At 44.9% G+C, this 15108-nt stretch overlaps 1 protein-coding gene across 2 annotated transcripts in view; it reads left to right on the forward strand.

Annotated features, from left to right (window-relative positions):
• LOC144798802 (uncharacterized) overlaps window positions 1-14640 on the forward strand; it is a 136022-nt gene extending 121382 nt beyond the window's left edge. For both annotated transcript variants that reach the window (XM_078669847.1, XM_078669848.1), the window contains exon 10: window positions 14411-14640. In XM_078669847.1, coding sequence (XP_078525973.1) covers window positions 14411-14433 — 23 coding nt within the window. In that variant the 3' untranslated portion in view covers window positions 14434-14640. The remainder of the gene's footprint in view (window positions 1-14410) is intronic.
• The last annotated feature ends 468 nt before the right edge of the window (window positions 14641-15108 follow it).

Below are 15108 nucleotides of genomic sequence, written 5' to 3' on the forward strand. Positions count from 1 at the left end.
ATTGGCCAGCAACACCTCCATGGAGAATGAGTCTGAGGCATGTATGCTGTAATGCATCTAAAAAATATATCTGATTCATCAACGAGAGAGCCTCTCTAATGCGATTAGATCCACTTGTGCACAAACTCTAACAATACAGCGTCATTGCCAGCTAGGCCATGATTAATCCTGCAAGCTTGATACCCCACTACTGGTTGGAGAATCTGAATCCTATCTGGGCCCAGCAGTGAAACCTAACATACCAGCACTGTAGATACAGCTGATGGTATCTGGATGGGGCTAGCTTCAACCTGAGTCACCGATAAGGGAAGTGACGTGTATGTCATCACTGTTGTGGTACTAATAGAGGGATCCTTCACAACAGACATCATCACGGCCAGCACTGTTCTTAGCCTTATCAATCTCCTACCACATTCCCAGGGTCATGGGACACTATGCAAAGTTAATGATCTTTTGGAAGATGTATTCAGTCCCAAAAGGAGAATAGGAGTACTGTACCAGGGATGCCTGGGTTAACCACCTTGAAGGGGAGTGAACGTACTCACTAACAGAGTAAATATACAATGGATCTATTAATCAGATGCTCTCACTAGTCTGGAGGGTCTCCAGAAGAATACTAAGGAGATGATTAAACCTAGACTCACTGGCTGCTGTATGCCAAGTGTGGCATAGTTAGTGGCTCGGGCACCCAGCCGCGGCAGGGCCACCCAATGAACAGGTGTCAACAGTTTCAGTTGATAATATCTCCACAGAGGAACTCCATCATTTTCTATGGCAAGTGCCACTTTGAGCTAAATATATACCACGCCATACCAGCACGGCAGACCAGCCTTCCATTCAGCTTTCTTGCCCTCCCTCCAGGCTGCAATTGAGCCCAGGCTGCTGACATTATTAAATCCAGTGAAGACGCGGAACCTAAGGTCCTATGTAGTCTGCTCTCCGTCAGAAGGTTGGTTCCATGCTGCATCCAGCCACTGACTGTCTTTTGAGCTGTTTGTCTGCCATTGTGTCTGTCTTCCTACCCACCCACCCTGGAATGCATGGGAAAGAGGAGCAGAAACACATTGGATTGCATTTTTCATGACTACATGTCTGTTTACTACCAGGAGTACCGGAGAAGTGCTCTCTCCTGCCCTTCTGTCACATTGTTTCATAGTGGAAGGCACGTAGAAAGGTTAGTAAACATTCAATCTCTCTTTTGTCCAATCATTTACTGCTATAGTTTGTTTGGCACCAACCAAACCTTCACTGCCAACCTTGAAATGCATGTACTCTGTGTGCTGCTAATCCCCATCATTTCCAGTTACGTTCAGCAACTTTCAAACCTCTGATATCAGATGGAACACAATCTGAGCCTCCTGCTGGAAACCAAACTGTCATCTTATCTGTAGAAGACAGTCTGGTGTCAGTTGGCGGACATTACCTGCTGTCTATTGGAAAGCAATCTCTGCTAATTGCTGTAAACCACTTTCTATCACTCAGCACAGCTTCAGTAATCAACACCTCCTCCTTAATATGCGGTTCATCCACATTGCCCATGTGCAAGACTCTTTTTTCACTCTGACGTCTGCCATCTTTTGGCAACCCAATGCTATGTTGTACTGTGCTGCTCTAAATATGTTCCTTTTAAAGCATTATGTAGCCTACTAAATTTGCGCTTTTGCCTCATACATTCTTAAAACATACAACATTGCCTCAGCCCATATTTAACCTGAATGGTCAAGCGACTGGACTAAGATCTTTGATACAGACATCATGGTCTGTGAAAACACATTCAATCAACCACAAACAATATTAAATTACCCAGTGAGCCCATATGTATGAATAGCACTTGTTACAACGCATGTGTTTTTGACGCATGCCATTACAACACAAGTCGTTACAACGACTCACTGTTACATCGCATGCCATTACAACACAAATCGTTACAATGACTTGCTGTAGGGGGGGCACTGGAGTTTGGAATAGTTTAATTTACTATTCCAACTCCAGTGTATGCAACAGTAGGGAAGGTGTTGGATGGAAAATCCAACAGTTCTGCCCCCTACAGCATGTTGTTGTAACAACTTGCGTTGTAATGGCATGCGATGTAACAAGGCGTTGTTGTAACGACTTGCATTGTAATGACATGCGATGTATCGCATGCGTTGTAAACAATGTTTCCCCATATGTACCCGCAATTCACCAAAATGTGTCTGTCCAATGTGATTTAATGCATGCTTGGTCTGCTGTAAAACACACCAGAACATGCAAAAATGCAATGGCATGTATGTTTTAACAGTCACCAAAACAGTCTTCTCCAACAAGTTGCTTGAGAGTGCTACTGGTAGCTCGCCAGCTTCCTATGAGTAGATCTCCTGTATGCTTTCCAACCTGCTTAATTAGAAGCTTTGCTTGGATGAATTGTTATTTGTTTACCTAACTAGACAAGTGTGTTTTTAAGATGAAAATATGTGTGTATTAAGAACTCATAATTTCCAAAACATATTTAAATCTGATATTTAACTGATGAATCATAAAGCATTGGAGACTAATTATTATTATTTATTAGCCGACCCGGCAGGTTTTACTAGTGTAGCTGAGCCAAAGGGTCCCTGCGGCTGCGATCAACGATAGCCGCAGGATACCCTTCATTTTGTATTATTATGCCCCTTTTATTTATTGCCCAGGCGCCGTTTTTTAGTTAGTTTGTTGAAGAAAAATAAATTCAAACATGCCAAGGTGGCTCTTCTACATTTACAAATGGCACAAGACCCCTTGACCCTACTCTCCATCACAAGCTTTTTGAGATTAGCAGTCAAACTAAGAGAGACAAGAGGGATCTGCTGAAAGGAGTGACCCCCAAAGACAATAGCAAAACGCAGGGGAGGGTTTGGGGTTAATGTATATATGTATATATTAATTTTATTTTAAACTGTACTTTTATGGTGTTTCTTAATGCCGAATAAAGATTCTATTGATTGATTGAATTATTATTAGTACCTTAGTGCCCGTGGCATTGCAGCTATGGCTGTTATGTATTACAGATGGAAAGACATTTCAATTTGACAAAGGCTTTTTTACATTACTGCTGGTAACCTTGCACTAAGGTGATCACTGCATAAATTGGCCACTAACGTAATCTTGTCTGATGTGGTCACTATTAACACGAAGAATATTACCTCAGGATGATTTCCATTGAGCATAAGAATCTCTTATTACTCTAAAGGTTGGAGGCCGCTGCACCAAACATGGTTCTGTCACAACACCTTATGTATAGGAAACAGAATTTTACACCTCCGCTATCAATCTATGTACTGTATACGCTCATGAAGAATCGTGTGCCATATTCTATTCCAGCCACTTTAAATGGCCAGCGATCCCTGTGCCACCCTAGCAATTTGAGCAATAAAGAGTAAAATGTATAATAGGAGGAGGCTTCTTAACAATGAGCAGGTTCTATAACACCCACTTAAAAATACAGAAGAAATTCTAATAGACACGTTTCTTTCAGAATTTGGAAAATTCTGAGCCCAGCAGGCCACCATACCTGGGAGGGCCTGTCATTCCCTATGGATTCGCACATTGCAAGAGGCTCGTTAGTATTAATGAGTCTCGCAATTTGCGACCCCAGTGGGAATCGCAAACAGTGTTAAACACACTGTTGTATGTGGCAGATTACGCCTTGCAAATTGCGACTCGCAAAAGAGTCGCAATTTGTGAGTCGCAATTTTGTTGGCCCTACATCTGGCCCTTTATGCTTAAAAGTATTTTATTTCAGCAATCTCATCCATTTGGTTAGCATATGCAAAATGACCTCACATAATATTATTAAAACAGCCCTAATGCATATTGCTAACAGTGAAAATAAGATGAACATTTCTACTATGTTTAAAATATCATAGGGCAACCTAATACCCTAAAACTACTTCTATGCACTATACTATGAAAGAAAGGACTAGATTAACTTGCATCTAGAGTTTCTTAGGAGGAATCGGATGACTGCGTATCTGAGCACCGCAAGAAACTGAAGTTATTAGTAGCTGGGGCGAGTGTTCCCTTGAAAGGAAAACAAGTCTTGAGCTAGGCACAGCCCCCTCCTCTTGGACTTGGCTCTGTATCAGCTCACCGTGTAAAGACCTTCTGGCAGTATCCTATGTGTTCATCTGAGACAAAGGACCTTTCTATCTAACTTTGCCACTTGATGAAGCTTTTATACTGTTGATCACTGATCTTATCTGAAATGGGGAATTCGTGGGGGATTTCTGACATAACCTGTGGGCATCAATATGCTAGTCATAGACGCATTAGTATAAACAAACATGGTAGATATACGTAATTTCAAACTACATTGTTTGTTATTGCTGTTACCTGAAATTGTAAATTGATACTTGTATAGCGCACTACTCACCCGCAAGGGTCTCAAGGCGCTTGTACGAATACCGCTGTGGAAACCATCCTGGCTTTCCCTGTGAGGTGTCCACTCCTGGGCACCCCCAAGGTGGAGGCCAGGCATCCTTAGCGTTGTGGGGGCCGTTGGGGAGATTAAGCAAGCTATTGCCCAGAGTTGCAGAGTGGGACTCCATGATTGGAATAGGAGTCCCACTCTGCAACTCTGGGACTCCTATTCCAATCATAATGTGACACACTTCCAATCACACTTCCAATCATAATGTGACACACTTCTGTGCTTCTGTGACACACTTCCAATCATAATGTGACACACTTCTGTGCTTCAAGGTCTCTACCTGACCTTGAAGCACATATAACAAGACATTTGTCCCAGACTGATGTTGCATTAGGTGTCACGTTATGCGTTTTATCGATGTCACTGCCTGGGTGACTTCACAGCTTCACAGGTTCTTAGAATGATAATGACAGATGGCATCTACCTCAAAGGTAGACATGCCAGCGACCAGACAGAAATTGGACTCCTGGCCTGCTCAAAAAGGATTCTAACCCTAGGATTTTTTCATTGTTCCTGGCTTGTACATCTGAATCTGACGTAATTGGGGCGTATATGGCTAAAGATTTTATTTGATTTTATAGAAAAATTCATGCTCTAAAACAGTGTAGATATAAAACTCTGTATCTAAAAATATTTAATAAAATGTGGTATACACATTAGGCGTAAAATTTATATATATATATATATATATATATATATATTTATGTGTATGTTAAACTTCATAACAGCTATGATTATATGAAATAGCACGAAATAATGCAGTGAGCTTGGCGTTAATTATTTTTTCTCAAGTATTGCATGTTTCAAGCAATAAGAAGTACTATTTAAAATGTTACATTGTATACAAGATATTACAAAAAGTAATTATGATAAAAGCATAGTATATCATGATGTCTATCAAAAGAGATGTGTTTTGTTGATTAAACAGACCAGGCATGATACTGAATATGCCAAATTGGAAAAATATAATGTGGCTTGAAAAGAAAAATAGTATGTTGAAGCTTCTATTCATGACACAGTCTTTGTAGTAGATACAAGTTTCTGTGCGTGTTCACACGCAGCTTACATGTGATAATAGAGAAAGGCAGTCAATGCATGCACATTACTGTTGGCTCATTGAGTGAATGGCCCAGGAAATGGTTGCAGTTGAAAAGCAGTTAGTGATGGTCAAAGTACCTCATTCAGAATCATAAATGACAGCAGTGGTATGACCCAGTCCTCAGGAAGCTTGTTAAAAAGTGACACTGTTCATAATGTTCGATCACGACGAGCATTTTGCAGTAGTGACAAATGCATTGCAACAGCATTGTCTCTTGTATGATTGTAATGGTTATAGGAGAACTTCCACGTCTAGGAAAGCTGTTGGAGTCTGCTCCAGATGCAGATCCAAGTTGATTTCAGCTGGACAGTTCACGCAACAGAAGATGGGTCAGTGGTGACAAAGGCATTCTTCTGCATTGTTTCTCGTGTGATTGCAATGGTTATAGGAGAACTTCCACGTCTAGGAAAGCTGTTGGAGGCTGCTCCAGATGCAGATCCAAGTTGATTTCAGCTGGACAGTTCACGCAACAGAAGATGAGTCAGTGGTGACAAAGGCATTCTTCTGCATTGTTTCTCGTGTGATTGCAATGGTTATAGGAGAACTTCCACGTCTAGGAAAGCTGTTGGAGGCTGCTCCAGATGCAGATCCAAGTTGATTTCAGCTGGACAGTTCACGCAATAGAAGATGGGTCAGTGGTGACAAATGCATTCTTCTGCATTGTTTCTCGTGTGATTGCAATGGTTGCAGGAACACTTCCATGTCTAGGAAAGCAGTTGACGTCTCCAAGCTGTCCTGGCTGTGTATGAGTTGTAGGTCTTTTTGTAGTAACACTGTGACTAATTCTCTACGTTTATCAAAACGCATGTCTCTCATATCCATATTAGGCCAAGGGACACCTCTGATTACATGTTGAGGAGTTGGGTACAAGGTTCTTTCACAACATTGTTTTGTTTTACAAACTCTAATCACATAAGGTTGCCTTGGTTCTAACCCGCAGCAATTGATGTTGGTTAACATTAAATGAGATCATTCAACAGTTCATGGTGCGTGGGGATGGATGAAATGGTAGTAAAAGATAGGACTCAATTCAACCCAGGCAGCAAAGCATTACACATTCCATGCAACAAATTTGAATCGCAATATAGTGAGTGACGTAGATGATTCTTGCAGCTGGACACACGGATAAACACAGGGTCATCTTCATTTAAGCACATGTAAGAATATGGAAATTGCCACGATCAGAAAGATGAGAATTATGTATTTGTTCATACCTACCTAAAGAAGTATACTTCTGACAAACATGAAAATAAGTCATAATAGAGCAATGACTCCTTGTATCAGTCATGTAACAGGTGGATTTTCACTAACTGAAAATGTTTTTTTCTTCTATTTGTTCAATACTAAATAACTTGCGTGGATTCTTTTTTATCCATTTTTTTACATCAGTTTTACATTCTAAGGCTGAAAAATAGCTGTTTCATTTAGAAATTCCTAGGGCACAAAACCTGATCAAAGAGTTTGCAAAGCCTCTTTACCGAGCCTGGCCATGTTTTAAGAGATCTTTGGACTGATTTAGAGTTCCTTGGACTGGTTCCTGTGTCACAACTGTGACATTCATACCATCCGCCAAATTACAAGGGCATTATACACTATGGCACTTGTAATACAGTGGATGGGATATCCATCACAGTGGTGAAGGAGTAACCCGTATGCGGAACTCAAAATCGGGTCTTATTCTCCATTGAGAAGATCTAATTGGGAAGACATGATTTTTTTTAAAGAATACACTCTTTTGGACAGTGTGTGCATGCCAATGTTGCCACATCATGCTCACACTATATGTGGTAATGGCTGCAGGTATGCGATTATTGTATTTAAGATCATGGCGATTAGCTGTTGTGTCAAAAGCAAGATTTTGAGCGTTGGAATCTAAATCAATCTCTCCAGCCTTATCTGCCTTGTTTGTGAGTGCAGCTGCATTTCAGGGAGACTTGGAACTTGATATGTAGCTCCCAAGGACCATCCAGAAGTAAGTCCTGGCAGTTTTAGGCATTAGGCTCATCTTTTCTCAAACTGTCACTGGCCTATCTGCTTTGACGGGGGAGAGCAGGGATGGGAAGGAGGTAACTGAATGAAATTGATTTCTAAGAGCCTGCTGTAATACACCTGTAGGTGATGTTAGAGTATTTCAGTGTTAACTCTGCTTAAGCTAGAGACATTATGATAATTCATACCTATTTCTCTTCTCGCCAGGCGGCACTATTCTTGGGCGACAGCCGCGTGGCGCGCGTGTCCTGTTGCGGTGGCCTTTTTGGGGCAGTTTTCTGAATCCTGATTAGGGCGGCAGGGCTCTGCCCCGCTTACATTTCTGTCTCAATTACTGTTTCGAACTTATTTTAAAGCATTTCGTCATGCATTTGTGGCGTCTCCGTGACACCACTGTTGGTGCAGAGGAAGAGACAAGCGGGACCGAAATCTCCGATCTGGTGGTGCGCTGGCTGTAGCAATGAGCATTCACTATCAATGTCTCAGCTGCTGTAGGCCGTCCAGCACGGCATTCACGTAACGTGGTGAGGTCACGTGAATACAACTAACAGTTCTCTCTGACTTGCGGCAGGGCCGGGGGAGCGGCAATTCTATGTCAGGAAGCGGAGGCGAGGATTATACGCTAGTTCTTTCTCCATTTTATTGGACATCAAGTTAAAAGCACAAGAAAAAACATATAGCCATGAACTACCATTCCCAACATGCTTATCGGTAGTCATGGTAACCAAACAGCCAATAACAGTCCATGCGAATATATAAAGGAATCCCATGCCGTAGTCCTTCCTCTTTCTCCATTGCTGCCGCGTCAAAGTTAAGTCCCCGTTTTCTTTCCGCTTCAACTTGTGGCGTGGCAGTTTGTTTGTATTTAGTGACAGCTTGGTTTCTTGGCATCATTATTGTTTCTTGCTTTTCGAAAGCTGTTTCACCTTCTTAGAGCGACGTGGTAGGCTTTTAGCCCGAGCGTCTTTGAAGCGCGCGTGCGCGGTGTGTGGCGTCGTTCTCTTCAGACGCTTGCCGGCTTCTCCACAGCGCCCTTTGCGTGGCTGTGGAGAACACGCGCAGAGGCTTTTGCGCTTCTCTATTTGTTATTGTGCCTCGTTCCCCCTCACTGACACCACTTTTGTGGTAGGTTTATTGGTGACTTCATTTTATAATTTAAGTGTGCTTTTCCATTTCTGTCACTCGCTACTGGCATATTGTGGATTATTGCTTTGCCTTTTGGGTACCTGTGTTGGGGGAACCCCCTATTATTTAGTGTGGGGTGTGTATGTTTATGGGTGCCCGTTCCTCTACGGAAATGCAGTCTCGTCAGGACCATGATTATGTGGCTAATGAATCTGAACAGGTGCAACCCCCCGTTTTGCGTCCTCCTGCAGAGGTGGACAGACTCCTCTCTTCGGCTATCGCCCAGGCGCTGGCACCTCTGCAGGACAGCGTCAATAAACTGTCTGCCCACGTTTTCAAATCCGGCTCTGGTGTTTTTAGGGACAGTGGGGCGGGGCCTAGTGGTGTTCACAATGTGCCACCACGCACGGCCAGGAAGCGTGACGCGGGGCACCTGGAAGGCTTCAGCAGACTTGCTGAGGTATTCCATAAGAGTGTGCGCACGCTTAGATGCGCACCCTACTGGGGGGATGACTCACCCGGCATTACTGGTGGCGAGGCCACCCAGGACCTTGACCCGGAGGAAGGGTTTCCCCTAGAGGGAGATGATGATGACGATGACTATATGGATGAAGACGATGATGTGTCCTCTGAGGACATGACGGATGCTGGCAGGTCTTGGTGCCCTAAGTCCAGTACCTCAGATTTTGGTGATTGTGAACCGGTTCATCCGGATATGTTTGATCCTAACACTATTTTTCGGCCTCGTTCAACCGGGTGGCTCCCTGATAAAACTACAGCGGACTATTTTGCCGCTAAAATTCGCCAACCCCTCTCTCAAGACATGCGGTTGAGACTACGGTCGGAATGCCCTCAACCTTCTCTTCCAAATAGAGTGGCCGCGACTCCTGAGATAGACCCCAAATTGTGCACGTTCTTTGCAAAATATATCAAGGACCTAAAAAAGGGAATTGACAGGTCATGGAAGGCGTGTCAGGATAAACTCCTAGACGTCGTGGGCCCTCTTACGAGAATTATTGAGATTGCTCAACGTTCCAAAGAGTCTGGTCAGCCTCTTTCTATTGATGACGTAGCGGGTTGGGCACAGAGGGCTATGTGTCTTTTGGGACACGCCAACTGTGCCCTTTCTGCTGAACGTCACCGTTCTCTTCTTCTCAAAATTGATCCTAAACTTGGGAAATTGTCCTCGTCGGAGGCAGGCTCTATGGCTCAGGGTACCCTTTTCGGTGATTCTTTTGTAAAAGAACTGGGCAAGTTTGTAGCTACCTTCTCTGCGCTAGATAAGGTGCAGGCCTCCATGAAAAAGATGTTTCAAAAGAAGGTTTTCGGTGGGGCTGGCAGAGGAAGGGGTCGCTCTGCCGGCCGCCAGTTTCAACAAGGCTGGAATAAGGGTCAAGGCAGACGAAACAACGGGTGGAACGACGGGAGACAGGGCTCCTTCTACCCATCCAGAGGAGGCAGAGGCCAGGGCAGAGGACGTGGAGGAAATCAGAATAACTCCAAAGGATTCAATGGTAAGCATTTCTATCCTCTCTCCTGTGGGCTTGGGGGGCAGGATTGCTCTATTTCTAGACGCCTGGTCAGATCTCACTTCGGATTCGTGGGTTCTAGAGACGGTTCAGGGGTATCACATAGAGTTTTACGGTTCCCCCGTTCAACTCTCTCATCCTCGTCCCTTGTTTTTTTCCACCACAGATCAAGCTCTGTTAGACTTAGAGGTTCGCGATATGCTTCTAAAAGACGCCATCATTCAATCTTCTCTTCATCCAAGAGTCATCGATCCAGGCCATTTTTCCGGGACCCCTTCATTACAGGGCTCTCCAGAGATTAAAGGCGTTTCATCTCCGCAAAGATCTCACTTATTCGGAACTCATCTCCCTGTCCACGGAGGCCAAGTCGGAACTCCTTTGGTGGCTGGATCACATGGATGCCTGGAACGGGAGGGCGATTTTCGGCTCCCGTCCAGATCTTGTGATCGAATCCGATGCCAGTCGCCAAGGCCGGGGTGCCCGTTGCGGATCCCTCTCGGTGGGGGGCAGATGGACGGAGGAGGAACTTCACCTCCACATCAACTGCTTGGAACTTCTAGCGGGTTCCTTTGCCATCCGATCGTTCACCTCGACCAGGGTCTCTTGTTGTGTTCTTCTCCGGATGGACAATACAACAGCGGTCAGGTATATCAATCGCCTGGGAGGCACTCACTCCAGAGTCCTAGCGGATCTTGCCAAGGATTTTTGGAATTACTGCCTTCTACGTCAGATCTCTGTCACAGTGGAATATCTCCCCGGCGAGCTGAACACGGTGGCGGACTGGCAATCCAGGAATTGTCGGGATGCCAGCGATTGGAGACTGAATCCGTCTGTGTTTCAAAAGATCTCGGATCTTTGGGGCCTTCCTGTAGTGGTTCTGTTTGCGTCCAGGTGGAATGCCCAGCTTCCACGCTTCTTCAGCTGGAAGCCGGATCCGGGCGCGGAAGCGGTGGATGCTTTCCTGCAGGATTGGTCAACTTTCCCAGCTTATGCATTTCCCCCGTTTCTTTTCATTCAGAGAGTAGCAGCCCAGGTCCGCAAACAACAGGCCTCTCTGATATTGATCACCCGATCTGGAAGGCTCAATGTTGGTTCCCGTCCCTTCTAGAATTATCATGGGACAAGCCTCTTCGGTTGCCTTCATTCAATCTCATGCTGACAGATCCCTTAGGTCACCCTCATCCCCTGGTTCTCCAGGCCCATCTACATCTCAGGGCCTGGAGGATTCCAGGGGACGTCGGTCTAACGACACACTTTCGAGAGGTTGAACTCCTCATCCAGCGAGCCTGGGCCCCTAGTACCACCAAACGCTACAGATCAGCCTGGAACAGATGGGTTCGTTGGTGTGTGGCAAAACACCTGGATCCCGTGGGCTCCCCTGTCACTGATGTAGTTAACTTTCTTGCTGATCTTTTCCACAAAAAGCTGGCTTACTGCACCATCAACTCTTTCAGATCAGCTATTTCCGCTGGTCATTCCCTGGTGGATGAATCTCCGGTTGGGGAGCATCCTTGGGTTTGCAAACTTCTTAAGGTTATTCGCCTCTCACGTCCCCCGGAGCCTCGTTATTCGGGACTTTGGGATGTTAATGTGGTTTTACGTCACCTTCTATCCTGGCAGGATAATGAGTTTCTTTCTCGTAAGGAACTTTCGGCTAAATTAGCTATTCTCCTCTGTCTCATATCTTGTAAAAGAGCTTCCGATGTTCGAGCTCTAGATATCTCCGCCAGAGTTTTTACACCAGAGGGTGTTACCTTTACTGTTTCCAAAAGAACTAAGTGTAATACCAGGTCAGTATCCTATCCAGCTTTTCCAGATTCTCCTAAACTGTGTGTTGTCCGTTGCCTTAAGACTTATGAGTCAATCTAATTAATAGTCTAGGGCCGTTGTTTTGTTTATATTAAGACTTATGAGAACATGACTTTGGAGGTCCGACCTCCAGGTGAAAGACAATTGCTTATTGCTGTCAAAAAACCTTTTAAAGTGGTTTCATCTCCCACTATTGCTCGATGGGTCAGATGGATTATGTCTGAGGCTGGTATCAATGTTACAAACTTTGGTGCTCATTCCACTAGAGGTGCAATGGCTTCCAAGGCTGTCCAGGTTGGAGGCAGATTGGAAGACATCATGAATGCGGCGGATTGGTCTTCTGATTCAACTTTCAAAAAGTTTTATTTTAAGCCAATCCATGAAGCTGCTACTCTGGTTGTGAGTAAGCTTTGAACATGCATAATCCTCGCCTCCGCTTCCTGACATAGAATGAGAAATTTCCTAGTTCACACAAAGGAAAGTTTCAATTCTATTAAGGACGCGGAGGCGAGGATTATCCCCCCCTGGCTTCATCTAGCCTCCCTCCCTGGATTCTGGTTTCCAGACATACTTTCTTCAATTCAGAGAAGTATTAGTTTTTAGGTCTCGCCTGTCGATGCGCATGCGCATCGAGCTTGCGAGCCTATTGCGGCTTAAACAACTTTTAACTGAGAAGCAAGGAATCGTGGCGATTCCTTGCAGTGCCCGTGACTTTTAAGCTCAATGCGCATGTGCATTGAGCTTAAAAGCGCGTGCACAGCCGCAATCGCCGTCAGCCGCATTCCTCCGACACCTTTTGAAGTGAAGCTTAGCTTCACTTCAAAGGCCCGGCTTCTGAACACCCACATGCCGCTCTCCCCGCTCCGCCCCCTCCCCTGCCCGCCTTGTTACCCTTTGTCTCTTTTCTCACTCTTGGCCCTCTCTTGAACTCTCTCCCCACTTACAAACACCCCCTCAGTGTATTATGACACCCCCATCACTCACTTATTGCCCATGGCCTTTTCTCACTCATCACTCTGCTGGGCTGTCCCGGGGCCATCACCCTCTGACACAGACGCTCCTCAAGGGCCGGATTTCATATTTTTGATCACCACTCGCTTCTCCCACTTACTGTAAAACATAACGAAAAGCAGACCTGGGCCCACGCCTCCCCCCTCTCGGCTGAGTCTTGGCAGCGTGACATCACTGCCCCCCTCTTCCCCAGTGGGGCCTGCCTGACTCCAGCAGCGCCCCCCGCCACGGCCGTGAGCCTGCCCCCTGAACACATTCCATCCTGACCCCAGCTGCGCCCAGAAATACCGCCCAATCATATGCGCTTTCATCTGAACCCTCACCCCCTGATCACATTCCTTCCTTTCCCGGCCATATCTCCTCCCCATGGGAATGACCCCTGCGCTCCTCGTGGCCACATTCCCGCCTCGAACCCCGGCTTCCTCCCCAGTTCAGACCGTGCGTCTTTTAAGCGCTGAGTGGAATATTTTATGAAATAGGAACGCTGTAGCCTGAACGTACCTAAGTTCCCCAGCTCCATAATAAAGCGTGTCCCTGTTACCAACCCGAGGGTGGCTGGTAGACCTGCATATTGTATGAAGCCCTTATTCCGACTTTACCTCTGCGTTTCATCCTGGGAGCCCGAGCTGTCAGAGTCCGCCTCGTTTTGACACTAAAACTGACGTCATTCATTCTGTTAAAAATTTATTCAGCTAAAGTTAACGCTCATTTGAAAGAAATCACAGAATGTGTGCCTGGCCCGTCCCTTAGGGTTTTCTTCTGTGTGTCTTTAGTAGTGATATGAAATAGCTTTTCATGGCATGTCATGTATAACGTCACTTGTTACGTAAACTGCGTCGTTAGCCCTTTGGAAACCCAGCCAGAAGAGTCTGGGGGCTTAGCACTAAGAGCCAAAGGCCATGCCGTCAAAAGATGTAAATCAGGCAACAAAAGTCATACAAAAATAAGATTAATACTTTAAAGTGAAAAATGTATTCTTCAATCTTTCTCAGTGTCTCCGTTAAGTGCCTACGACTGTATCACCGAATTAAAGGACATTTATTAAAAAGAATATTTTTTAAAACATTAAAGCACTGGCGTTGCCAATAGGTCTCGCAGTAGGAAAGTTAGAGCTATTGGTTTTGTAAATGACAAAGCCCTTTATGTTTTTAAAATGAAAACAAAAATAAAAGGCATTGTTATTTGCAATTGTAATAGCTCCAACTTTCCTACTGCGAGACCTATTGGCAACGCCAGTGCTTGTTAGATATTTAATTCTGTATGCTGCTTAATGCATTGCATAATGTGTTTCACTCGCATAGTACTATTGATGTTTCTCGTTTTTCTTTCCACATTACAATGTGATTTGGATTTATTCCACATGGTTATGGACGAGATATTATTATTTTCTCTCTTCCCTAGGTTCCGATCAGAAAACGGACTAAAGGGTAGAGGACTTCTTTCCAGTCGCAGCAAAGAAAGAGGAAGGACTACGGCGTGGGTTTCCTTTATATATTCGCATGGACTGTTATTGGCTGTTTGGTTACCATGACTACCGATAAGCATGTTGGGAATGGTAGTTCATGGCTATATGTTTTTTCTTGTGCTTTTAATTTGCTGTCCAATAAAATGGAGAAAGGACTAGCGTATAATCCTCGCCTCCGCGTCCTTAATAGAATTGAAACTTTCCTTTGTGTGAACTAGGCAATTTCTCATTATGGCACTTTCGTTTGCTGCGGCGCCAGGCGTCATGGCAATCATTTTATTGGTACGTCATTCATCATGGGCACCGGCGTTTACGGACGGTGAGTGGGTCACACAGTCATGGCAGAGCCTGAGGCAGCATCAGGTGCTCATTAGAATGGGATCAGACTAACTGCCTCTGGTGTGTGCACTGCTGCAGAACTCGTTGCGGAGTGTGTGAATTCAAAGTATTCTTGGGAATGTTTCCTTTTGTAGTCAGTCTGATACTTTAACTCTCCGCTGTGCTCACCTCGGCTGGTGCTGCGGTAATGTTGGTTAAATATAGGGTAAAAGGCAGCAGCTGAGATGTGCGTTAGTGCCTCTCATATTTCTTAGTTCGTCACACATGGATTGAGACTGCCTAGTCAGAGCGCGCC

The sequence above is a fragment of the Lissotriton helveticus genome, chromosome 12, assembly GCF_964261635.1.
Source record: "Lissotriton helveticus chromosome 12, aLisHel1.1, whole genome shotgun sequence".
Taxonomy (NCBI): domain Eukaryota; kingdom Metazoa; phylum Chordata; class Amphibia; order Caudata; family Salamandridae; genus Lissotriton; species Lissotriton helveticus.